Raw genomic sequence first — 26087 nt, 5'->3', positions numbered from 1 at the left:
TAGCTAAACAGGCCAGTGAGACAGAAGTAGTGGAAACTCTCCCTGTCCTCAAATCACTCTTGGATTTCCAGTTGTACCATCAATCCGGCCTCTTCACTGTTTTCAGGAATCAAGGCTTGTGTTGAGAGAGCATCTACAGCTATCCGTTGGTCACCTTTTTTCCAGTGAGGGTGGGAATAGGGCAGCTTTTAATTTAAAACAGACATGTCTGACCAGAGCTAGGGAACCCCAGGTAGACTAGAATATGTTTCTATGAAGTGTTAATGAAGTTTTAAGTCTTAAAACAAAATGTAATGGCAATATTGTATTTGTAATAGTCTCTTCTTCCTCCTGTTATTTATTTTATCTACTTTCTAAATTGTAAGCCTCTTGAGGGGAGGGATCATTACTACTAAGTATTATACTGATTGTACCCTGCAAGCAGGCTTCGTCTGTGACCAAAGAGTAAGTACAAGCTTTTTTATGTTGCCAGTCACTTTATTTTCATGTATTAACAGGCAGCAGTCTCCTTGTAAGTAATAATAGATCAGCTGATTTTGTTCTCGGTCAAAAAATGAGGTGCCAAAAATAAAGATATTTCTAGGAGCAATGGTCAGTCCTCACAGTGAATTCCCCCTCAGTTTATTTCTGAAACAATTGTGGATTCAGTATAGAGTCCCCAGACAGCCTTATAAGAAAGAAGCCCAGCCTAGTGGCTAGAACATGGGTTTGGGAGTCAGAAGGACCTGAGTTCTAATCCTGCCTCAGCCACTTGTCTATTGTGTGAGCTTGGGCAGGTCACTTAACTTTTCTCTGCCTCAGTTACCTCATCTGTTAAATGTGGATTGAGACTGTGAGCCCTGTGTGGGACTGTGGGACATGGATGGTGTCCATACCGATTAGCTTGTATCTACCCCAATGTTTAGTACAGTGCTTGGTGCAAAGTGCTTAACAAATATCATAAAAAAAGGAAGAAAAACCAATTTTGATCATCATTTAAGCAAGAATAGCCTAAATCTTTCCTAAATGCTTTTCTTTTCTTGTCCTTTTCCAGGCTGCAACCCAGGCATTTCACATTTGTCAGGCTGCATCTTCTGCCCACTGTACGTTCATAGACTGGGCAAGACAGGGAGATTGGCTGCTCAGGTTTGGTGTGCAAACTTGATGGCTTGGTCCTAGCAAAGACCATTTTATTACCCTCAACATCCTGGAAATTCTGAAGCCTCCAGTATAAGTGAATCATGGGGAGAAAGTGCCAGTTTTAGTCATTCTGAACAGAGTCATCACTCTGAGGACCTGGCTTTACTCTGGGTGAGAGGCTTATGAGAAGTAGTTTCAAACTGGCTGAGAGTTGGGGTGGGGAGAGAGTAGAGGAGGGAGAGATTGGGTTTTGAAACCTCAGTCTGGAGAGACAGACAGACAGCTAGTCCAATAGCCAGCCTGCCCTTTTCTGGCACTTCCCTTAGAGTATGAGACTGTTTAGTTGTACAGCTCACTGAGGAGAGAACTGGCTATGGGATTTGAGCCTCAGGAAAAAGAGATTCTTGTGTTTCAAACTGGGCACTGCTCTTGATATCTAAACCAAATTCTTCCTTCAGATGGAAAGAACATTTTGGGCTTCCTTGTTCCCATTCTAATTTGGTTTTCGCACAGTGCCAATCCAAAGATACACACACTCCCAACTGAGACCTGTTGCTTTTATTTAGGTCCTGCATTTCTACACAGTTGTTTCGTTCATATTGGTGAAACGGGGCCCTACTGAGTGAGCTTGCTCCAGAACAACCATTGAAATAAAAATGAAAGACATGTCACTTGGGGGCACGTTTCCAGGCCCTGTTCATCCACGCTAGAAGCTAAATAAATTAAAGGACAAATAGATACTCATTTGATGCCATGCTGATTGTTAGTTAAATACACTTAGAACCACCCTTCCTCCCCTCTAATCCCATGTTGCTTAAAGCTATTGTTTATCCCTTCCCACGCCTGAAAAATAGATCTTTGGGCATAAACAATACCTGAAGGCTAGGCCTCAGGATTATGTTGCGGCAGCTGCAGGGATCATGTCCTACAGGACTTAAAAGTCATGGATACGAACAGAAGTCAGCAAGGTTTTAGGCCCAGAGGGCCAATTCCTTTTACCCTTTTGTGCTGAGGTACCCCAAGTAGGCACCATTGGTCCAGTAGGAAATTGTGGGGGCAAGAGAGCAAGTCTGGGGAGTGAGCAGCCTTATTCCAATAGCAGGGCAGGATAAGGATTGTCTCGGGATTAGTGATGTGGCCCCTGACCCACCCTGCTGCCAGTGGGGTCCAAGGACTGAATCTGACCATGAACAATCTGATGCTATTCATTGGGCTGGTAGAAACCTCCAGGCCAGAATTCCTCAAGAGCAAGGCCCAGGTTTGCTCTTAGTTCCTAGCTGTGCCCTCACACCAAGGAAACACTTGGGAAATCCACTGTTGGTGATAATGAGATTCCCACAGCTCAAAATGGAAGTACCAAATGGTACTGATGCTGCATCAGTACCAGGACAGGGGATAAATCAGCTGTAAACTTGACCATATGGTATGAAACTGGACACACGACCACATCAAGGGACCTGTTTGTGACTGGGATCGCAGGTTCATTTGAAAAATCAGAGATTTTTTTTAAAAAAAAATCAAAAAAATGAACCTACTATCTGCAGAAAACTCAAGGGCCAAATTTCATAGCTATGCTCCAGTTCTGCTCTCAGACTTGTAAAATGGTTGGGGGCAGGAGGGGGCAAAAACTTGTCAGGACATTATGATGCCAGGAAACAATACAATTGAATGAATGAATGAATGAACTGCAGGTCACTGGGAGGGGGCAAAGGGAGGGAGGAGTCAAACAGCGACAGTCTCTTGCCAGAACCACAAAGCCTGAGAAAGTGGTTCTATGTAGATAAACACAAATGGCCCAAGCTCAACAATGAGCATCTGTTAATTGTTTCCATTTTGGGGTACATTCCGGCTACGTTAGCATATTTTTGCCTACCTGTGGCATCAGTGTCTCCTCCAGAGACTGATGAACATTTAATTGTTTTGCAGGCGATTGAGGGTCCCTTTATGGGCCTCAGGAATGGTTTTCATTCTCCCTCTTAATCTGCCTGTGCCTGGTGCTGGAATTTGTGGTTCCTAATCTTGTTTGGACTGACTGAGGTGTAGTGAAGATGTTCATCTTTAACCTTGTTAGCTCGGCGTTTTTCAAGGGCTTGGAGTCCATACCATCACCAGTGAACAGAAAACAGAGCAAATCTCTACCTGCCCATCTGCCCTTTGGAACAAAATCTGGGTAAATCCTTCTTCAAGTTTCTTCAAATTTTCTTTCATTCATATCTGGAGCAGTGAAGGAAAATTCTGGAATTCATATAGTGATCTAGAGACCTGGGGGCATTCCACCTTATTTATCCTCCCAGCGTCCCTGGGAGGAAGAGAGCTAGAGTTGTAATCTGGGGAAATTGAAGCTGAGAAGATGTGGCCAAAATTCCCTTTTAAGTGTGGTGGGCCTATCTCCTAATACCTTCCCCAATTAATTGGTAATAATGATAATAATAATTATGGTATTTGTTAAGCGTTCTAAGCACTGGGGTAGATACGGGTTGGACACAGTTTCTGTCCCACGTGGGGTTTACAGTCATAACCCCCATTTTACAGATGAGGGAACTGAGGCACAGAGAAGTTAAGTGACTTGCCCAGGGTCACACAGCATCCAAGTGGTGGAGCTGGGGTTAGAACTCATGACCTTCTGGCTCCCAGGCCTGTGTTATATCCACTAGGCCATGCTACTTCTCATGAAGCATTTATTGGGTGCATAATGTCTGCAGAACACTGTACAAAGTCTTTGGGAGAGTCCCATGGACTCTATAATAGACATGGTTCCTGTCCTCAAAGAGCCTACATTCTAGCAGAACTCCCCCAGGGTTCCTTCCTCCAAATCATGCTGGATCTGAATTATTGGTCAATAGTGAATTCCAGAAGATTTTGGCACCAGAGAACAGAGAATCCTGAGAAGGATTCAGAGAATCCTGAGAAGGATTCAGAGAATCCTGAAAAGATTTGAGGATTTGACATGGGCCTTCGGGCTCAGTGAGTGAGAAAAACAGAGCATTTTTAGCCACCCCTGCTGACAGAGATTAAGGATTGAGGGGATATCTCTTCAGATCTTTAATCATTACATAGTCTGAATTTATTCAGGAGAAATGTTTCCAATGGTGAATATGGTGACACATTAAGAGAGACCATGCTGAGTGCCTAGGCTTTCTATTCCCAAACCTTTATGCGAACAGTGGAACAGTGGAACCAGGAATGTTGAAACTGGCTCCCCTGGTTGGTTTACGTTTAGCCTGGTTTGGAGACGGGGTTGCTGGTGGGGGGGGGGGGGGGGGGGGGGATATCATGAATGAAGGGTCTAAGGCCCTTTTAGACTTCTGAAGTTCAGGTTAGTTTTGCCTTCTGGAGGGTTCATTTCTCACTTCTCCTAGGGAGGCAAATGTCCAGTTCAAGAGGGATAGTATTTATTCAGTCCTGGACTCACCACAGGATGGGTCTCAAGGCAAATCCTAAAGCACCTGCCATTGCCCAAAGTCCCTGGGTCCCAACAGGATCACTGTCAGTCTGCCTCAAAGGCATTGTTTGTGGCCCCCATGTACTCTGACTTCTTCTTGTGCTTCATCCACATTTTTCGCAGAAGGCCGGGAGTGCCATAGGAGGTGCTGCCCGTCAGGGGTAAGGAGGCCTCTGCTCCTGGGAGAAGAATTGAGTCATCTTCAGGAATCTTCTGGGAGGCCCTTCTAGGTCTAGAGGGGAAAAAAAAAGAGGAAGCCATTGTCTCTATATGGTGTCTTAAATTATTAATGGCAAAGTTAAAAAAATTATCGAGCACCAGGTGGGATAAGGACTGTGTCTGACCTGATTCTCTTGTATCTTCCCTAGTGCTAAGTGAAATGTTCAGCACACACTAGATCTCAGCAAATACTGCTGATTGATTGACATAGGTTCTGACAGGCTACTTGGAAAATTCTCCATATAATATCCTTGCTTTACACTGAGTGCCCAGAGCAATACATGCAGGTCACTGGCTGCCCTAGGGAGGGTGTAGTGAAAGCCAGGTAATCGCTCAAGCAGCTGACCACATTGGTAAAGTTTCCCATCTTAAAGACCACCGCCCAATTCACATTATAATCTTTACTACCAGGAAGAGACTCCCATCCATTTTTCCAGAACCTTACTCAGAAGTACCTAGGAGCCAGGGGTGAAGTGCCAGGGGTGGAGAGGAATAAAGGGGAGATGAAATTTGGGCCTGCTCCTGGCCACTGTGGGCCAGGGGGATTACATAAACCAAAGGAGGATGAAGAAACAAACTTCCAAAAATTTCCAAAATGGATTTTCCTTTTTTTCCACTGGCAGGACCTTTGGCCTAATTAGTGTTCCCCTGAGGAACTGAAAATGGTCTCCCAGTTACTTCTAGTGCACCCAAGAGAAACCAAATAACCATAGGTCCCACCAAAAGGAGCCCAGAGCTGTAACAAATCTAGGATAATTGGGTGCCAAGCCCTGGAGGCCGGCTCAAGGGAATTAATCGAGGTGGCTAGAGACAATTGAAGTGGGTTGCCCCCATTGAGAGGCCCTTTGCAGCTAGCATGGTTTTCAGGGACTCAGTGACCTCAACTAAAGGCACTTTCTTCCACCCCTTCCAGCCCCACTTCCAGCCCGGATCTGGCCAAGGAGCTGCACCGTGATGGTGTAGGTAGAAGGAAAAGAACTTACTCTTTTGCCGTTGCTGGGGTGGCCGGTTGCTTTACGATGATCCGAGTGCCAGGAGGAGGTGTCTGGGAGACCTGGATCCGTAGCAAGGAAGGGAGGAGAGCGTTAGAAAATCCCAGACATTCCCCCCTTCAAGTGGCTTCCTTCATAGGAACACTGGTATAAACAAGTCATAACCAACAGAGAACAACTGAAAAAGACAAACCAACCCCATAAATGGAATCTCTTCCAGGGTCAAAGCAACCTTTGGAGTGATGGTCTGGACAACAGTGACTTCGATGGCCACTCAGCAACGACTACCAGCCTGAAAAGCCCCCTGAGCCCAACTCCCCTTCTGGAGTCCGGTTAAAGATTCATCCAATGGCAGGGAGCATCAGGAAACTGAAGACATCCTGTACCAGAGTTGTGAGTTGAAGTTTCAGTTCTTATTAAAATTCTTAGATGCCCTCGGCCCGCTTTAATTTAGATGCTGCGTGGCTGCGTCCGGGATCATTCATGTGGCTAGTTAGGGATTGCGTTGTTTTCCGAGAGAATGTTTTCCTAGGAGAAGTTCCAGGACTCTTAAAAAACTTTGGTGGCTTCTCTTTGCTCTACAGCCTTCACTTCCACAAGTGGGGGAGGGACTAAGGGAGGGGAAATTTCTGCATTCAAGTTGGGGAGGAAGGGGAGGAAATATTGGGCTGCCAAAGGGGCCACTGTCAGGAAGCAAAGAAGAAAACACTATCCTAATGTGAATATAATCATAATAATAATGATGGTATTTGTTAAGCGCTTACTATGTGCCAAGCTCAGTCCTCTGTCCTCAGAGAGTTTGCAAACCTTAGTGCATTCTCTCCCCACCCTGTTTCACCTTATTCCTCTTAACAGTGCTGGAAAATAAGCAGGAGTCTAACACTTGCCAGGTTGACCCGCTAACTTAGCTTTCCCCACCCCTGCAGGCCTCATCTTAGACAGGATGTGGCCTCTGGTCTCTGACTTTCCACGTGTGACTCTACAACTAGGCCAAATCTTGTTCTGTTCAGTCTCCCTTCTTCAGAACTGGGCTCCAGGTTCACTTTGCTCATTTCTTGCCAGTAAGAATGTGAGTAAGGCAAAATCTCACTGTTCAAAAAGCAAGGAGATGATCAGAAATGGAAATTGTGACTTTGTCTAGTGCCCCCAGCAGTTAAGACTGCTGCGATCATTGCCCAGGGGCCCTGGCCTTGTCTGTACCCACAAAGAGAGGTGAAAAATTGAAGCAATTATCTGCACATTTACCTGCAGCAGCCTCGTTGAAGTTCACTGAGTCGGATGATTTGCTAGATTAGGTCTGTTCAAACAAAAGATCTGGGAGGGGGAGCCAAGATTTGGCCCTGCCCCTGGCACTGATTCAGGCATCACAGCATGCACGTTGAAGTCCAGCCGACCGGGCAGCTAGTGAAGCTTATTTCACTTACCAAAAACTTTGCTCGCACCTGGTTCCCACAGAGAGTTGAGGATTTTGATTCAGAAATTCCCACTGCAGAATGGAACAGAGAAGACATTCAGCGTTGCTACAGTTCTGCCAATTTTCCCCTAAGTGGCTGTTTGCCAGTGTGCGGCAATTAGTGAGCTGGGAGTGGTTATTAGCAGGGGTTCTCCTAGACCCTTTTCCGGATGGTCCCTTCTGGAGATGGGGCCAGAGGAAGTCTGGTAACAGGCGCTGGCAGGGATTGTCACACAGGACTCGTGTCTATCGGATCAGAGCGTCATGGGAAACTGGGGCCATCGCCTGTTCCAAATGAGATGTATCTCCGGAGGGCAATCTGGTAAACACCCAGATAGCTTCTTCTCAGGTTGAAGCCAACCTATCAAAGATTTCCCATATACACATCAGGAGACAGTTCTTATCTTGGGAGCCCCTGATAAAAAGAATCTGGGCATGAAAAAAATATTGTAGGAATCCCAACTGGCTATAGGGCTGTGGACAAAAATTTCTAGAGTCTTGAGGACAAGGACGAAGATGATGATGATGGTATTTGTTAAGCACTGACTCTGTGCCAAGCACTGTTCTAAGCGCTGAGTAGATACAAGGTTATCAGGTTGTCCCACATGGGGCTCATTAGTCCCCATTTTACAGATGAGGTAACTGAGGCACAGAGAAGTTAAGTGACTTGCCCAAAGTCACGCAGCTGATGATCATCATCCCTTCAGTGGGTATAGCATGGTTCTTGGAGCTCAAAGGGCTTTGCACATTCGATCTCACAATACCCCTATATCAGGTGAATAGTATTGCAGTAGGGGTGGGCTATGACTTACTGAATGACCCTCCAGGAGAAGGCTTAACCTTAAGGACACATGCCTACTCAAAAACAAGTCAGGAAGAATCTTGGAAAATGGATGTTTAGGTATCCTCTGGGGAACTGGAAGGAGAAACCAACTCTAAAACAGCTCCATCCTGGGAGATAGATTAAAATGGCCGTATGCCCACCAAAGAATTCCCACCATTTGGGGGCCCCTGTGGGGGGGGCCTGCCTCCAGAAGCTGGGAAGCCAGGGACATACCATGCCTGGAAGGACATTTGGCAGAGAGGAAGCTTTGGGACCCATTCTGCAGGCGAACAAACCGCCTCCCGTCCTCGTCTCTCCACGGGGCATGGACATGATCGTCAGGGTAGGGCAGCAGCTGCATGGTCCCAGGGCCATGATAATCGGGTATAGCCCCCATCTGTGGAAAAGAAACAGAACTATCTCGTTTTAGGTGTGCACTCATCGATTGTTTGGGCTTGGGCATATGACACGCAAATTCGTGAAGCGTTCCATATTTTTTTATTTTGTTAATATGGTTGGTTTTGTTCTCTGTCTCCCCCTTCTAGACTGTGAGCCCACTGTTGGGTAGGGACCATCTCTATATGTTGCCAACTTGTACTTCCCAAGCACTTAGTACAGTGCTCTGCACACAGTAAGCGCTCAATAAATACGATTGATTGATTGATTGATCAGATCTTGGCCTTTATTGATGGTAAGTAGTCCTGAGGTCTTCCCCAATTCTAAAGACTAGTCAGGCAGTCATATTTATTGACCACTTACTGTGTGCAGAGCACTCTGTACTGAGTGCTTGGGAGAGTACAGTGTAACACTATAACAGACACATTCCCTGCCCACACTGTACAGTCTAAAGGGACTATATTGACTACTGAAGGGTTAGGAAATGACTAGGGGATTAATCATAATTCATAGTAATTATGGCATTTATTAAGCACTTACTGTGTGTTAAGTGCTGGGGTAAATACTAGAAAATTAGATCTGAGTCTCCATCTGTATAATGGGAATATACCACCTGCTCTCGCTAGCTGTTTTATCCCCATTTTGCAGATGAGGGAGCTGAGGCACAGAGAGGTGAAGTAATCACTTGAAGTCACACAGCAGGCCAGTGCAGGGCTGAGATTAGAGCCCAGGTCTCTTAGCTACCAGACCTGTGTACTGCCCACTGAGCAACACTGCCTCTGCAAAAATATAGAAAAGGAATAAAGAAACAAGTATCGGGCCCCTTCAGTGGTGGCCACAGGCAGTTTCTCAGCCCCTTCTCACCAGACCTAAGGCCTCATATCCAAGGCCTTGGGAGTCTCTTCCCAACTGTAAACCCTAAAATGACTAAGGGCTTTGCATATTCAATCTCAGAATAATAGTAATAGTACTGATGGCATTTGCTAAGTGCTTACTATGTGCCAAGCACTTTTCTAGGTGCTGGGGAGGATACAAGGTGATCAGTTTGGCCCACATGGGGCTCATAGTCTTAATCCCCATTTTATAGATGAGGTAACTGAGGCACAGAAAAGTTAAATGACTTGCCCAAAGTCACACATCTGACAAGCGGCAGAGCTGTGATTAGAACCCATGACCTCTGACTTCCAAGCCAGGGCTCGTTCCGCTGAGCCACGCTGCTTCTCTCACCATCTATCAGGTGAATTGTATTGCAGTAGGGGTGGGCTATGACTGACTGACTGACTCTCCAGGAAAAAGCTTACCCTTAAGGACACATGCTCATCTGAAAACAAGTCAGAAAGCGTTGAAGTTGTCTTGCTGTGCTTTGACCTTCCAGGATAAAACCCCCAAAGCTCTGGCTTGGAATTTGTTAATGTGGATACAGTCTGATCCCCAGATGCCATTCCATGAATCAGCTGAAACTCTTGGGGTTCTGTGTACAATCCACCCCATTCCAGTTGGCTTTCATGCATGATGTCCATGGCCATGATGATGGTGATTAATAGGGATTATGTCTGGCTTCAGGGCCATAGATGCTTACTTTGATCTTGATGTGGTTTGACCACAGCTGAAATCTCCAAAATGGAGGGAAAAGAAGTACACACTCACCAGGGGCCCTGATGCTTGTTTTAATGACAGTGTACCTGCTAGGTCTGCGGGCTCACTGGTGATAAATGATCATTGCCTCCAAGTCCTCATAGGTAGGACCATCACTGCTTCCCCATAAATAGGGGCTTAATGAAATAACTTCTCCTCAAACTGTAAAATACATAAAAGAAATGCAAACTTGGGTCCCAAATTTTCTAATCTTCTTCTTTGGCTTCTGTGAGGTTTCACGCAGTGATCTATCAATCCAAGGTATTTAAGGAGCGCTTACTGTGTGTAGAGCTCTGTACTAAGCGCTTGGGAGTATACAGTACAACAAAACTGGGAGACACGTTCCCTACTGCCCACAAGGAAGCTTGCGCCTAGAAGGAGGAGCTACAGTCTAGACTTAGAAGAGCACAATACAACAGAGTTAGGAGACACATTCCCTACTGCCCACAAGGAGCTTACACTCTAGAGGGAGTAGCTACAGTCTAGAGGGAAGAGTTTACAATATCTAGAGTGACTTCTATAGCTTGTGGCATATTCCTTCTATATTCTATATTCCTATTTCTATATTTCTATATATTATTCTATAATATTTCTATATTCCTTGTGGCAGTCAAGAACAACAGAGAAACCGAGATTGTGGCCATCAGCTCTGAATCTCTCTCTCCCCCAGAGAGTAATTAACTAGAGTTTTCAAATGTTACATGGGAACATCATTTATGTTTACATTTGACAAGCCCCTCAGTTTTGGTCAACAACGATTGTTCCATCCCGCAGTGAATTAAAGGGAGAGCTGTTGGAAGAAAGGAACATTATTTTTTGGCTCCCCCCGCCCCCCCCCACCTTTTGTGGTCATTAATCCAAGAGACACTGATGGAAGAGCCTCACCATGTACATTGCAGGAGGTGAGATCCTATATAAGATCCTAAATACAAGAAAGTCTCCAGATTTCACTTCACATCTCCTATGTGCTCTGGAATGAGATGAGTGGCAGCACTAATTTGGGGGCTTTGACAATGAAGGAGCAAGTATAGGGTCTTTCCTGAAACCCCAGCTTAATTAGGGGCCTGTTTGGAAGAGTGGTAGTAGTATTTATTGAGAAGCAGCATGGCTCAATGGAAAGAGCCCGGGTTTTGGAGTCAGAGGTCATGGGTTCAAATCCCGGCTCTGCCAATTGTCAGCTGTGTGACTTTGGGCAAGTCACTTCACTTCTCTGTGCCTCAGTTACTTCATCTGTAAAATGGGGATTAAGACTGTGAGCCCCCTGTGGGACAACCTGATCACCTTGTAACCTCCCCAGCGCTTAGAACAGTGCTATGCACATAGTAAGCACTTAATAAATGCCATTATTATTATTATTAACACTCACTGGTGCACTGTACTGTAGTAGGCTCTTAGGAGTACAGAATAAGAAAGTGACATATTCACTGCTCCAAGGAGCTTACACTCTAACAGGATAGACAAAGCATAAAAATATTTACAACTTGAGTAGTCAAAGTAAATGATTGAGTACATGTATGTACATGAGTGCTGAAGAGGGCATAAATAAGTTTGAAAGATGCTAGAGTTGGCTAAAGGGATGACATGGCTAATTTTCCACTACCCTGAATAATAATAATAGTAATAACTGTGGTTTTTGTTAAGCACAAGCACTATAACTGGAAAATGGGGATGAAGACTGTGAGCCCCCCGTGCTACAACCCGATCACCTTGTAACCTCCCCAGCGCTTAGAACAGTGCTTTGCACATAGTAAGCGCTTAATAAATGCCATTATTGTTATTATTATAAGCACTGGGGTACATACAAGATGATCAAGTCTAAATAGAAGGGAGAACAGGTTTTGAATCCCCATTTTGAAGATGAGGGAACTAAGGCACAGAGAAGTTCAGTAACTTGCCTAAGGTCACACAGCGGCGGAGCCAGCATTAGAACCCAGGTGCTGTGAGTCCCAGGCCCGTGCTCTTTCCACTAGGCCATGCTGGTAATCAGGGAGGGCTTGTTGGAGGAGATGTAATGGGGGAAGAACTGTGGTCCGTCTCATGTGGGGAGGGAGTTCTTCACCAGAGGAGCAGAGTGAGTGAGGGGGTGGAGGCAGGAGAGTCGGGAGTGAAGTGTGGCTAGAAGGCTGACTTGGAAGGAACAAGTGTGGCACAGTTTGTCACATTAAGAATTGGTCCACAGAGAAAGTGTTTGCCCCATCCTGAACATGCCCAGTCCTGTTTTTCTCTGGGAATCTCCAGTACCAGCCAAGCCTTATCTTCTGCCTCGATTAGTATGGATTGGCATCATTACAGTAGTACTTCATGCATCCTTGCCCATGCCGCACCCCATGGCCATGACCAGAGCATCTGATATCCGTTCGGGCCTTTCCGAGGGCCAGATTTTTGTCTTTCCCATGGAGTCTGAGAGCAGAATATGACCCTGCCTCATTATTTCATTCGCTTGATTTCACCGCAAATGTGTCACTGCTCAATGAATCAAAATAACAGATCTTGACTAATATAGGTCAGGTCTGCCATGGCCCAGATTTTGCACATACTAACTCAAGGCTCTGAGGGTGGCACCCAACTAAGATCTGCCTGTGGGATTAGTGCAAAGTTGCTTTTTGGGATGGATCAGAGAGTCCAATTTTCAGAGAGTAAGCCAGGAAATGGCCTGTTTGTTCTGGACTGGAAGGCCCTGACCAACTGCCCCCTCCATAACTCATTTTTCTGACTGATCCTTTACCACTTTCTTGTTTGGAGCCTCATAAAGCCCTTACTTCTCACTCCCTGTCTTCAGCAGGACCATTCAAGGTTGGGAATAAGAGCTAAAAGAGGGTGAGATGGCTTGTTCTCTCTCAGAGCCGTGTGGTCTTTTTTGTAACTTCGGTACCTTAATTTCCTCTACACTTAGGCCTGAAGTCATCCTTAGCATTTCTAGGGTCTCCCCCTCTCTCTTGTCCCTAATGAACAACTACTAAGCCCTGCATGGGTCTTCGTGTACAACTCAGTGGAAAAGAGCCTGGGCTTTGGAGTAAGAGGTCATGGGTTCAAATGCCGGCTCCGCCAATTGTCGGCTGTGTGACTTTGGGCAAGTCACTTCACTTCTCTGGGCCTTAGTTACCTCATCTGTAAAATGGAGATGAAGACTGTGAGCCCCCCGTGGGACAACCTGATCACCTTGTAACCTCCCCAGCGCTTAGAACAGTGCTTTGCACATAGTAAGCGCTTAATAAATGCCATTATTATTATTATTATTATTATCTCTCCTGTTCCCTTAGCTGCACCTTCTGGTCCCGGGCCCTCCCTCATAAGCCCTGTTGTTTTTCAGGGATACATTCTCTGGGAAAGGAAGATTGGAGAAGAAATTCTCACAGTACCCCTTGGAGGCACGAAATGCTCCACCTTTGGGACATTTAGTGAAGCTAGCAGGCTTGTCACTGTCTTTTTTTGACATAGGGATTTCTCTGTGTGTCCGGACCTCCAAACCCAGCTGAAACTAGGGAGTCCTCTCAGAACATATAGTCAGTCAGTCGCTGTTAGTGTATGCATACGGTTCTTCAGAGGGTTGCCATGGGGTTGGGGCAGGACCCTCTATGGGTAGGGTGGAACGTCAATTGGGATAGGTGGAGAGGATACCCCAGAGCCTTGGAGCCATTTGAAGGCCCATTCTTCATCAACATCATCATCATCATCAATCGTATTTATTGAGCGCTTACTGTGTGCAGAGCACTGTACTAAGCGCTTGGGAAGTACAAATTGGCAGCATATAGAGACAGTCCCTACCCAACAGTGGGCTCACAGTCTAAAAGGGGGAGACAAAACCAAACATACTAACAAAATAAAATAAATAGAATAGATATGTACAAGCAAAATAAATAAATAAATAGAGTAATAAATATGTACAAACATATATACATATATACAGGTGCTGTGGGGAAGGGAAGGAGGTAAGATGGGGGGATGGAGACGGGGACGAGGGGGAGAGGAAGGAAGGGGCTCAGTCTGGGAAGCCCTCCTGGAGGAGGTGAGCTCTCAGTAGGGCCTTGAAGGGAGGAAGAGACCAGGGGAAACAGCATGGCTTAGTGGATAGACACGGGCCTAGGAGTCAAAAGGACTTGGGTTCTAATTCCTGCTCTGCCGCTTGTCTTCTGTGTGACCTTGGGCGAGTCACTTCTCCGTGCCTCAGTTCACTCATCTGTAAAATGGGGATTAAGACTATGAGCCCCATGTGGGGCAAGGGCTGTGTCCAACCTGATTCATTTGTGTCTACCCTAGCACTTAGAACAGTGCTTGACACATAGTAAGTGATTAACAAATACCATTATTATTATTATCATTATTATTATGTATTCCTTAACAGGGGAGCAGATGCAGTCTCACTAGGGAACGGGAAAAATATCAGGTTGACCAAATAGTGAGATTGGGTCTGAAAGTAGAGGGAGAGTTTGGAATTCTGGATTGGCATAATCAGGACATCCTCACATTCACCAGTGTCACTGAATATGGGAGTGGGGGTAAGAAGAGGGGCCCAGAAACTCATCCCAGGCCCCACCAGGGCTGACCTTTGCAGTCTCATTGAAAGCCAGAGGACATCGAAACTGAAGCAGGCCCAAGACATGAGATCAGAGGTGATTCATGTCCAAGAGGCTTTACTCAGTAGTATGCTCAATGCCCTTCTGTAACAGATAGGGAAACTGAGACCCAGGGCCTTGTGGTTTACCCAGGGTCCTATGTTGAATCCCAGGCTTTCTCCATCCCAATTCCTTGAACTCTCCAGTAGACCATTCGCCAGTTCCCTCTGCACTCCCCCTCTCTGTCTATCCATCTCCCAGGGGGCAGAGGAAAACTTGGCCACTATCACATAAATATGAGCTACTCAGCTCTTCAGTGACATGTTTGTGGTCTGCAGTAGTTGTGGGAATGGCTGGCTGCTCTCTTTGTTGTCTGTTGCTGACACCCCTACACACCTCAGATTCTGGTTCAGATCACCCCGGCTGGCCACCCGGGAGATTCTAGCAGTAGGTGATGGAACTAAGGAAAGAAACCTTCCTTCTTGTGTTGGAAAAAAATGAAAAAACAAGAAAAGGCAAATAGCCCCTTCACCTGGTTTCTCAAACCCACACAATATGCTGTGGCCATTACACGGTGCCCACAAGGAGTACGTTAAACCCACACCAGGAAATGGGCAGCTGAAAGAGCTGATTGTGTGGCGAATTGCTCCTGAAAGAGAGGTTTATTCTCTATCTTGCCGGGCACAGCCTGTTCCTGCCGCGGCCCCTCAGGCTCTAAATTTGAGAGCCGAGCAGCCACCCTGAGTTGAGGGGACCGTCGGAGGAAAGATAAAGTCGCGTGGCCAGGGTGGGAGAGGGGATGGGGGAGCAGAAAAGAATGGAAGGATAGAGGGAAGGAGAGGGAGGTGGTTAAATACTAAATGTTCCTCAGCTTTAAACTGGGCTTTGGCTACAGCGAATGTGCTGAGAGGGTTATAAAGCCTGGAACAGGGAGAAAAACACATAAGCCCACAGGTTTAACCCTCTCAGCTTCCATAGGTCATGGGCAGGGAGAAGTAACAGGCAGACCAGATAGCGAAGGGTGCATCTGGGCCTGGAAGGGGAACCATGGGAGACGAGTCTCTCTAGTCTGTAAGCCCTTTGTGGGCAGGAAATGTGTCTTGTTTATTGTTGTATTGTACTCTCCCATGCGCTTAGTACAGTGCTCTGTAAACAGTAAGCACTCAATAAATATGATTGAATGAATGAGGCAGATCCTGGACACTCCGAGAGAGGCTAGCCTGGGAGATTCTGGACGGAGAGGCACTGTAGACCTGGGGTGAGAGTTCTAGGCAGGGGGAGAGTGTATTGGGCTCAGAAGGCATGCGAAGACCTGTAGGATGCATAGGGAAGAGGACAGTCTGACTAGGGAGAAGAATGGACCAACTCTAACAGACCAAAAAGTTGGAAGAGCAGTTTTTGTCTTTTCTCTGCCAGGAGAGAAGAGGAAATAAATTTAAACTGCAGGATGAGGGATTTAGGTGAGACTAAAGAAAGCATTTCTGGCCAATGTGACCATCAGAAGTCTCTATAAACATGCATATTCCTTCCCAGCCTTCCCAGACTGAGCCCCTTCCTTCCTCTCCCCCTCGTCCCCCTCTCCATCCCCCCCCATCTTACCTCCTTCCCTTCCCCACAGCACCTGTATATGTGTTTGTACATATTTTTTACTCTATTTATTTATTTATTTTATTTGTACATATCTATTCTATTTATTTTATTTTGTTAGTATCTTTGGTTTTGTTCTCTGTCTCCCCCTTTTAGACTGTGAGCCCACTGTTGGGTAGGGACTGTCTCTATATGTTGCCAATTTGTACTTCCCAAGCGCTTAGTACAGTGCTCTGCACATAGTAAGCGCTCAATAAATACGATTGATGATGATGATGATGATGATGTCTCCCCCTTTTAGACTGTGAGCCCACTGTTGGGTAGGGACTGTCTCTATATGTTGCCAATTTGTACTTCCCAAGCGCTTAGTACAGTGCTCTGCACATAGTAAGCGCTCAATAAATACGATTGATGATGATGATGATGATATTCCAAATAATCTTCATTAAATTTTCTTTTAAAAGGCTGGAGTCCCCAATTTTTACAAACCTGTCTGGGCTGGTTTAGAAGTGGCCCTGCCTAGTCAGTCCCACACAAAAAATACTGTCAATCAGAAGGGACCTAAAGACTTTTTTTATTCTTAATTACTTTTTCCAAAGCTGGAAATGACATTTAATTGGACATTTTACATTTTTGAATAGAAGTATTTCAAGAAGGGGAACAGTTTGAAAAGGTAGCCATATCGAAGGCTTGGGTTGAGTACAAGTTAAATACTTGGCATCTTCTCCTGCAGTTGCCTAGAAAGTTGGATTTGAAGGTTCCGAACTGTTTGCCCATATCTTACTACCCTCCCCACCTCAGGCCAACAGGTAGGTGTCACTTAATAGGGTTTGATGTTTTAGGGTGATTTCTACCCCTTTCCTCCATCTCTCATCCCCCAATTCAGATTTTAAAAATCAAGTTCAAATCCTAAACTTTCATTTTTAAAAATGTGTTGAGCATGTATTAGCAATGAAAATGTAAAGAAAACTTAAGTTTTACAAATTTATCCAAATCATTGCGGATTTAGTATCTTTTGGTGGGGGAGAGGTATGAATGGTCAGTATCTTCATTATCACCAGAAAATCTATATGTACTTTAGAAAGTGATATCAGGAAGGTTAGATCACTTTAAAACACATCCAGTATTTCTGATGGGGATTTCCCTTCATTGTATTTCTAAAGACCTGGTGTTTCCTTGGGTGACTGGTGTCAGAGGTCGTCTTGTATTGATGACTTGTGTGAGTGTCAGTCATTCTTCTAGTTCCAATATGGAGCCCTAACCTCAATCCAGAGCTTGGATGTGGTTAGATTTTGGCTGGACATTGGGTCCGATATCCCAGGTGAAGCAAGGATTGCATTAACCTCAGTATTTGCCAATGGGTGGCTTTGATGGCAAGTGTCCTCTTGTCACTTGCTTCATTCGCCAATGCTGGAAAGATAAAATATGCCCCCAATTTTAGAAATTTTAACTCAGATTTTTAAAAATCCTGTAATTACTCCCCAAATCCATTCCCTGTTGCATACATGATTCATGTGGGGTGGGATTGAGTGGCCTGCTCAGGATAACATAGAAATGCAGGAAAAGAGCTGCAAAATTTGAACTTTTTGATTCCCATGTTTCCTTTCTGCTCCACAAAACATCAGAGGCTAATTTAGGTGCTTCTCAGTGTTGCCAAACCCAGCGTCCCTGTGCTTCGAAATGCCCTAAAATAGCTCATCACATCCTATTCAACCTCTTTTCTCTTCATATAGACCTTATGCCTCGCACCACTCCCCAGAAAACAGAAACTTTGCCTAGATTTGGTCTCCTAGTGCCCTGAAAAAATTTGATCTCTATCCCGGCAATAAAGAATTGTTCAGTATATAAAACTCCTTCCCTTTCCCAGAACCCAGGACTCTTGAATAAGGTAGTACAAATAGAATAAAAGCACAACGTTTCTTACGCTTTTGGTCAAGATGTGTTGTGAACTTTTAACTTTTCTTCTGGATGGACTGGACACTGCAAAGTGAGTTAAAGAAAACCCATTAGAGGAATGCAGGCAAAAGGTAGACAGCAACCCAAATCCTCAACGACAACACTGACTGCCCAACCGTTGTGAGCAGCGCGCTATGCTAGGCACTTGGCCTTAATTTAGAAGGCAGGAGAACAAAAATTTGGTGGGAGTTAGGCCATAACTAAACCAACAACCAGCTTGATGTAGAGGCGAAAGAGCATCAACCTCTGAGCCGAGTCTGGAGGGAAGGAAACGATGGCTCAAACCCCAGAGTAGAGCTGGTCCCAGCAGAGCAATGCCAAGTGTGAGGGCCCTGGGCTAGAAAAATCCACTAGACTGGCAACTTTGAACTTCCTTAAACTCTTCCTGGGCCAGTAGAACATATGCAACTGCTCAGCCCTCTCTGGGTGTGTGCATAGGAGGTACAGCTCCTCCATTGATCCGTCTTATCAGTGTGGAGTTACGGTTACCGTTGATACTATTTATTGATCCTGGTGTCTAGGCCTGAGCTCAGTAAAGCTGTTGGCAAGGAAACCTGTCCCCATTCAGGTGTTTGGAGGAAAGAATCACTCAGTCTAAGTGAGAGCAGAGATCATGGGTGCCAACCGTATTGTACTCTCCAAAGCACTTAGTACGGTGCTCTGCACACAGTATGAGCTCAATAAATACCACTGATTGATCGAGAACTAGAGGACCCTGGGACCTGCCGATTTCTCTAAGCGGGAGCTGGCCCACTTGCTGAAGCTGGAGGTGACATCTCATGCCCCCTTCCTCTTTCAGCTGGCAGAGCTGGGCCTTGTAAATTCAATCGTATTCAATCGTATTTATTGAGCGCTTACTGTGTGCAGAGCGCTGTACTAAGCGCTTGGGAAGTACAAGTTTGCAACGTATAGAGACAGTCCCTACCCAACAGCGGGCTCACAGTCTAGAAGGGGGAGACAGACGACAAAACAAAACATATAAACCAAATAAAATAAATAGAATAAATATGTACAAGTAAAATAAATAAATAAATAGAGTAATAAATATGTACAAACATATATACATATATAGAGGTGCTGTGGGGAGGGGAAGGAGGTAAGGCGGGGGGATGGGGATGGGGGAGGGGGGAGAGCAAGGAGGGGGCTCAGTCTGGGAAGGCTTCCTGGAGGAGGTGAGCTCTCAGTAGGGCTTTGAAGGGAGGAAGAGAGCTAGCTTGGCGGATGTGTGGAGGGAGGGCATTCCAGGCCGGGGGAGGAGGTGGGCCGGGGGTCGACGGCAGGACAGGCGAGAATGAGGCACAATGAGGAGATTAGCGGCAGAGAAGTGGAGGGTGCGGACTGGGCTGTAGAAGGAGAGAAGGGAGGTGAGGTAGGAGGAGGCGAGGTGATGGACAGCCTTGAAGCCAAGGGTGAGGAGTTATTGCCTGATGCATAGGTTGATTGGTAGCCACTGGAGCTTTTTGAGGAGGGGAGTAACATGCCCAGAGCGTTTCTGCACAAAGACGATCTGGGCAGCGGTGTGAAGTGTGGATTGAAGTGGGGAGAGACAGGAGGATGGGAGATCAGAGAGGAGGCTGATGCAGTAATCCAGTCAGGATAGGATGAGAGACTGAACGAGTAGGGTAGTGGTTTGGATGGAGAGGAAAGGGCAGATCTTGGCGATGTTGCAGAGGTGAGACCGGCAGGATTTGGTGACGGCTTGGATGTGAGGGGTGAACGAGAGAGCGGAGTCGAGGATGACGCCAAGGTTGCGGGCTTGTGAGACGGGAAGGATGGTAGTGCCGTCAACAGTGATGGGAAAGTCAGGGAGAGGGCAGGGTTTGGGAGGGAAGATAAGGAATTCAGTGTTGGACATGTAGATGTAGTCTTGTAGACATGTACAAGACATGTCTTGTACACATGTAGACATGTACAAGACGTCTTGTAGACATGTACAAGACATGTAGTCTTGTAAATGTGATGGCGGCTGACAGAACCCTGGCTTGCTTTTGCAGGGCCGCTGAGATTCCAGGCTCCAGCCTGGGAGTCTTCCTCTCCCCTTGCTGTAGCCCCCAGTTTTCATTTTAACATGGCCCTTTCCTCTCCCAAGGGAATCACTTTAAATAGCGTCATTTGATCTGCACGGGGTTAACCCAACCTTACCCTCCCCCCTCAGGAAGTAAGAGTCGCCGGTGAGACTTCTTGGTAAAACCACTGCTTTCATCTTTGCAGTGAAATTCAGAGTGGAAAGCCTTCAGGGTCACCCTAATGGTATCCCCAAACTAGGACCTTCCTTCTGCAAGCACTAAGTGGATTTACAAACACTGCCATGTTTTCCATTGTCCAGGGTAGGTTGATTTTTTTTCTGGAGACAAAGGAACTGAGGTGAGACTTGGCAGTGATCATTCAAATGAAGAGTAGGGCACTGGACTCAGTGCCAGGTCTGGCCTCCGGACCACGGTGCCACCACTAAAGAAGCAGAACCCCGGATTCCTACAGCCGAGAGAGACCTTGAGTCCAGCTTCTAACTGTCTCAAGTTTCAGAGAATGGCCCCGATTCCAGGAAGGCAAATCAACACCCTATTCCTCTAAGCATCCTTCACTGCCCCTGTGAATGGTAGAATGTGGGGGGCCTGACCCAGATGGCATTGCTTATAGTCTTCCGTTCTCATCCTTGGACCCTGGAGCCATTCCCAATTTTAGGGGGACCTGCTGTCCTAGCTACCCCTGAAAGGGAAGAGCAAAGCAGAGCTCCCCCTTGTAGGCATCCCCTACGACCATGCAGGTATTTGGGATTTTGAGAAGGATAAGAGCCACAACAGCAGGTGCAACTGCTCAGCCTTTTTTGGCCACACGCCTAGGGGTTCAACTCTGTCATCGATCGGACTTATCAATATTGGGAAATGGTGGGAGTCCTAGCCCACTTCCCTACTGCTTAACCATTCACTTGCCCTCTCAACTCTAGTATGATCTAAGAATCTATGTGGAAATTTGTGTGCATATTGTAAAGGCTGACCACAACGATTGGTTTATGTCAAACACACATGGAGTTAGTTCAGTCAGTGTTTTTTGAGGGCTTACTGTGCGCAGAGCATTGTACTAAACATTTGGGAGAGTACAATAAAACAGAATGGGTTGTTACATTATCTGCCCAAAAGGAGCTTACAGTCTAGTGAGAGCTATTGAAACGCAAGTTTGCACATTTTGGTAGCCAGTATGAAAATCACAACATCCTTGGGTTAAGTGGGAAAAAAAATTCCATTGCTCCTCAAGCGGCACCCCCACCCCTGTTATGTTTTGGAGCATCAGAAACGCAGCTTGTGGGTCACTGCTGACTCTGGCTAACTTCCCTTGGTTGGGCCTAGTTGGGAGAATTGAACACAATGTACAGCTCAAGGTAAAAGGCAGTTCATCAATCGTATTTATTGAGCGCTTACTATGTGCAGAGCAGTTCACACTTCCATTAGGAACAGGTTGACTTAGAGTCAGGCACATAGTCATAATTACCAGTGCAGGCACAATGTAACCTGTCTCCGAGGCCACCTGTATGGCCTTTTGAAGAGACCGCTGTTCTCTTTCAGTCAGTAATATTTATTGAGCATTTACTGGGTGCAGAGCGCTGTACTAAGCACTTGGGAGAGTACACTACAACAATAAATGGATACATTCCCTGCCCACAATGAGCTTACAGTCTAGAGGGGAACCACTGGTCTTCTGAAGCACATCTCAATGGCATAGCAAATGCAGCGGGCCTCTGCCATGGTTCTGCACTGCACCGCTGTATCGGTTACAGGCCACGGGTGTATCGGTTTTGTTGTGGCAGCTACCCTGCCCTTACTGCTGCTGCTTCCGGTTCCCCATTCCGAGTCGCCCATGCTGCCTTGGCCCCCTGGGCTGGTGTGGGCAGGGAAGAGGAGAGGGGTGCTTGGAGTGAAGGTGCAGGACTGAAGAGGGGGGCAAAGGCACTGTATGCGGCAGCAGCGGGGCATCAGCACCCACTCTTCAGCCGGGATGGAGTGCCAGACGATGTGACCACGTGTGCCGCTGGGTGGCCTATCATCAACCGTATTTATTGAGCGCTTACTGTGTGCAGAGCACTGTACTAAGCGCTTGGGAAGTACAAGTTGGCAACATATAGAGACAGTCCCTACCCAACAGTGGGCTCACAGTCTAGAAATAGGAAATAGTCTTGGCGTGCTGATGCTTCCAGTGTGGAGTACTCCCCAAATATCTACTGCCAGGAGCTCAAATTGGCACGGTAGACTATCAGCTAAATGGGGACAGGAATTGTGGCCTAGCAATTCTGCTGCATTTTACCAAGTGCTTAGTATAGTGCCCAATAAGTACCACTGATTGGAAAAGAAAATAGAGGCGAGGCTCTGAGCATTGTAGTCTGCGTGGGATTAATCTAGGACGACTGTCAGATTCAAACCTGACTAAATGCTCAGAAAACATCCTCGCCGTGCAGGGACAAACCCAAGAATATCTGCAAACATTTGGTTCTGTGTAGAATGCTAGGTTTACCCTCCACAAAATAGAACATGAATGATCTTTAGCCTTCCACTGGGCCCAAGATGATGCGGGGTCAAACATATTCATCACCTCCACAGAGGTGTTATCAGGCACCACTAGAAAAGACCAAATTCCCTTGAGGTGAAATTCTCCCGCCTCATGCTGCAGGCTTGCAAAAGGAGCATTGTAATGAGATGGGAGCAGTCAACCAGCTCTGAGACGTTGCCCGCATTCACCTTCGACTACCTCGCTATTTAGCAAGTGCAACTGTCTGGTTTGGAGGGGCCGGCTCGGCGCCCACATGCTACCCTTCCCTCTTCCTGCCTACTCTCCCCTGGTGTCTAGGACTTTGCCCAGGTTCCTTCTCTATGTGGAGGCCGGCCACTCGACTCACACGGCAAGAAAAAGGAATTGCAGATTTGGGAAATCCCAACACCCGCAAACGCCAAGCCCCTTTCATTCAAGCCACAATGTCATTGAAATAACAATGAAATCCACAGCCACTTGCCCGGAAATACAAGGACCGCAGCAGAGGGGGCATGGAAAAGGAAAATGGAACATCCCTTTGGGAGCAGGGGCATTGTTCAGACAAGAGATTTTTTTTTTTGTAAGTCCCATTCTACAATCTGCAGAGAGAAAATGAATCAGCTGACACCCACCACCCACCAAAAATAAAAAAGACTCTCCTGCTCATTCCGGAGCTAGTTAGTGAGCTATTGGTACCGATGCATCCGGATGCTCCTGTCTTCCCTGCTTGTATTGGGGATGGCCTCTCTGAAGCTTGGGGACCACCCCAAAATTAACATGGACCTCCCCTCCCGCAACACTAGTCATCCTTTTTCTCCCCTACATTCATAATTTCTGCCTACACTGCCAGGAGACTGTTTCCAAAGAGACACTCTGAGCCAACCTCGTCTCCTTTCACAACCTCACTAACTCACAGGAGCAAATGCAAGATTAAATTTCTCACTCTGGATATGTTCATTTTAATTTCTATTTCCTAAATTAATTATTTGCCGACTCTGCTAATGACCATCTTTGGTCATTATGAAGGAATAACGGGGACTAAGGAGCATCTGACCTTCCTCGGATTTTTTTTCCTTTCCCCGATGAAATGTTTGCAGAGATACAGATCATCTGACCACTTCCTCTCTGGCAGCAACAAAAGATCAGTGAGCTGCAAGAAAATCCCAGTCAAACCAGAGGAGAATCTTCCCGACATCACCTGATGGGGAAGACCCTGTTTCTTGCTCTCGGCAGGAGTCCTCATCAGGATTTGATCGGCATAAACAGATTCCACTCACCTTTGGATGCAATCACGGTGGTGAAGACTTCCAGATTCTCATCGCTGCAGCTGTATATCTGCTGCATTTTTCAGCCGTCTTTCACCGAAGCGTGCCGAGCGGGGCACTGCTCTGAACTTCTGGGAAAGACGTTTCACTAATCCAATCTGCCTCCACAATCATTGTCCAAGTCCACAAAGGACAAGCTGATGCTGTGATCTCATCTCATTCCGGATTCTTCCCTGCAACATTTCCTACTCCCCATCTGTCTTTCTATGAATTCTATTATTGCAAAAATTCTATCTGGCAGGTCTTGGAACCTGCTGCTGACTATGGTTTTACACATTATTTTGAAGGACTGCAGGCAGGAATTTGCAAGCTTTTATGAATAATGTGACCCAGAAGTGCAGTAACTTGGCCTGCTAGAAGAATTGGCTGAAGAATTTCTAAACGCTCTTACTGGCAGTTTTCTTTTTTTTTTTTTTGTCCTTTAACTGAGGTTTTCAAAAGTTTTCAGTGCTGTTTTTAAGGTTTTTTTTAGCTCAGTTAGCAACCTGGGACCATTTTGAATGCCTGGCATTAAAGTTCTGATTTAACAAAGGGCTTGGTGTTAGGAAAGTTGTTTTCCTCTCCTCTCTCCCTTTCTACACTCTCCTTCCCCCCCGCACTGCCTTGTATGTTGCTGGGTTGTTTTTTTTTCTAGTAAATTACTTGTTTGGCACCTACATGACTCTGCCACAAGTACCCATAGGAACTGTGGCAGGGCAACTGTGGCCGCAGACCTTGGAGGGAAGTTGTGGTATGGCTAGGGGTGAATGTATTTGAGTCAGCAGTGCCTGAATTTATGCATCTTAGGAAACGTGTGGGTAGCGATTGTGACTCCTACATTTATTGTATTCTTCCAAGTGCTTAGTACAGTGCTCTATACACAGTAAGTGTTCAATAAGTACTCTCGATTGCTAGGATTGGCAGATGTTTTTGAAGGGTCAATTGTGATCATTTGGGAATTCATGAAGGGCCGAGAAGCCTCTGATAATTGGAAGGTAGCAAACACTGTGCTTATCTTTAAAGTGTGGAAATAGGTAACCCCTAGTAATTTCAGACCGACCAGCTTAACACTGTTGGCTGGGAAGATACCAGTACATAAGATCTGTCAATTGACTTACAACCATCTCAAAAGGAAGCAAGAAACAAAACTTGGCTTTATGAAGAGAAAGAGTCCACCCATTGCCTTCACTTTCTCTCTATTGACTCCCTTCTTGACACACTATAATCAAACTTTTGCCAGCTTCACACCATTCACTGAGACTGCATTCCCCAAGGTCATCAGTGATCGCCAAATAGTCAAGTCCAAAAGTCTCTACTCTGTTCTAATCATCCTCGACCTCCTGGTCACCTTTGACATTCATTCATTCAATCACATTTATTGAGTGCTTACTGTGTGCAGAGCACTGTACTAAGTGCTTGGGAAGTACAAGTTGGCAACAACTGCTGACACTGTTGACCACTCCTCCTTGAAATGCTACCTGACCTTGATTTTGCTAATGTAGCACTCAATTGTTTCTGTTCTTGCCTCTGTTAAATTCACCCTTCCACCCTCTCATCCCCTAACTGTGTGTTTCCTGCAGGACTCTGTCCTGGTTGCCCTACTTTCCACATTCTATACTCACTCACTTAGGAAGGTCATCCACTCACATGGCTTCTGCTCCTAACTCTGATCTCTCAAATCTACCGATCTAGCCTCATCCTCCTTCTGTTATTCCAACTCTCATTTTATTTTGCCTCCAGGACATCACCCTTTGGGTGTTCTAGCACCACTTCAAACCGAACTTCTCATCTTTCCTCCTAAACCCACCCCTTTCTCCTAACTTTTCTCTCTCTCTCTTTGTGGATAGCACTAGCAACTCTGGTATCATTCTTGACTTTTCACTACATTTAGATCTTATAATAATTCAGCTGTCAACTCCTGCCAGTTCCTCCTCCACAGTGATTAATTCCCAACACAACCAATAGTCACTCTTAGCATTTTATGTGTTTATGTGTTATACATTCAATTATTCTGACATTTTGTCCTTACGGTTTCACACTTTCACCAATTTTTCCTTGTCCTTCCTCCTGTTTCCACTATATGTAAATTA

The 26087-nt window shown here is 46.0% G+C and overlaps 1 protein-coding gene across 1 annotated transcript; it reads right to left on the bottom strand.

Moving 5' to 3' along the window:
• Nucleotides 1–4377: 4377 nt before the first annotated feature.
• Nucleotides 4378–24188, bottom strand: VXN (vexin). Its single transcript, XM_038766708.1, has 6 exons — nt 23971–24188; nt 18144–18199; nt 8283–8445; nt 7197–7258; nt 5764–5834; nt 4378–4793 (listed from the first exon to the last, which is right to left on the bottom strand). Exons 1-6 carry the CDS (start codon nt 24035–24037, stop codon nt 4607–4609), a joined length of 606 nt encoding a protein of 201 aa, XP_038622636.1. The 5' UTR covers nt 24038–24188; the 3' UTR covers nt 4378–4606.
• Between the last annotated feature and the right edge of the window lie 1899 nt (nt 24189–26087).

The sequence above is a fragment of the Tachyglossus aculeatus genome, chromosome 25, assembly GCF_015852505.1.
Source record: "Tachyglossus aculeatus isolate mTacAcu1 chromosome 25, mTacAcu1.pri, whole genome shotgun sequence".
In the NCBI taxonomy this organism is placed as follows: Eukaryota; Metazoa; Chordata; class Mammalia; order Monotremata; family Tachyglossidae; genus Tachyglossus; species Tachyglossus aculeatus.
Note: the sequence above shows the minus strand (reverse complement) of the source record. Positions and strands in the feature narration are given on the sequence as shown.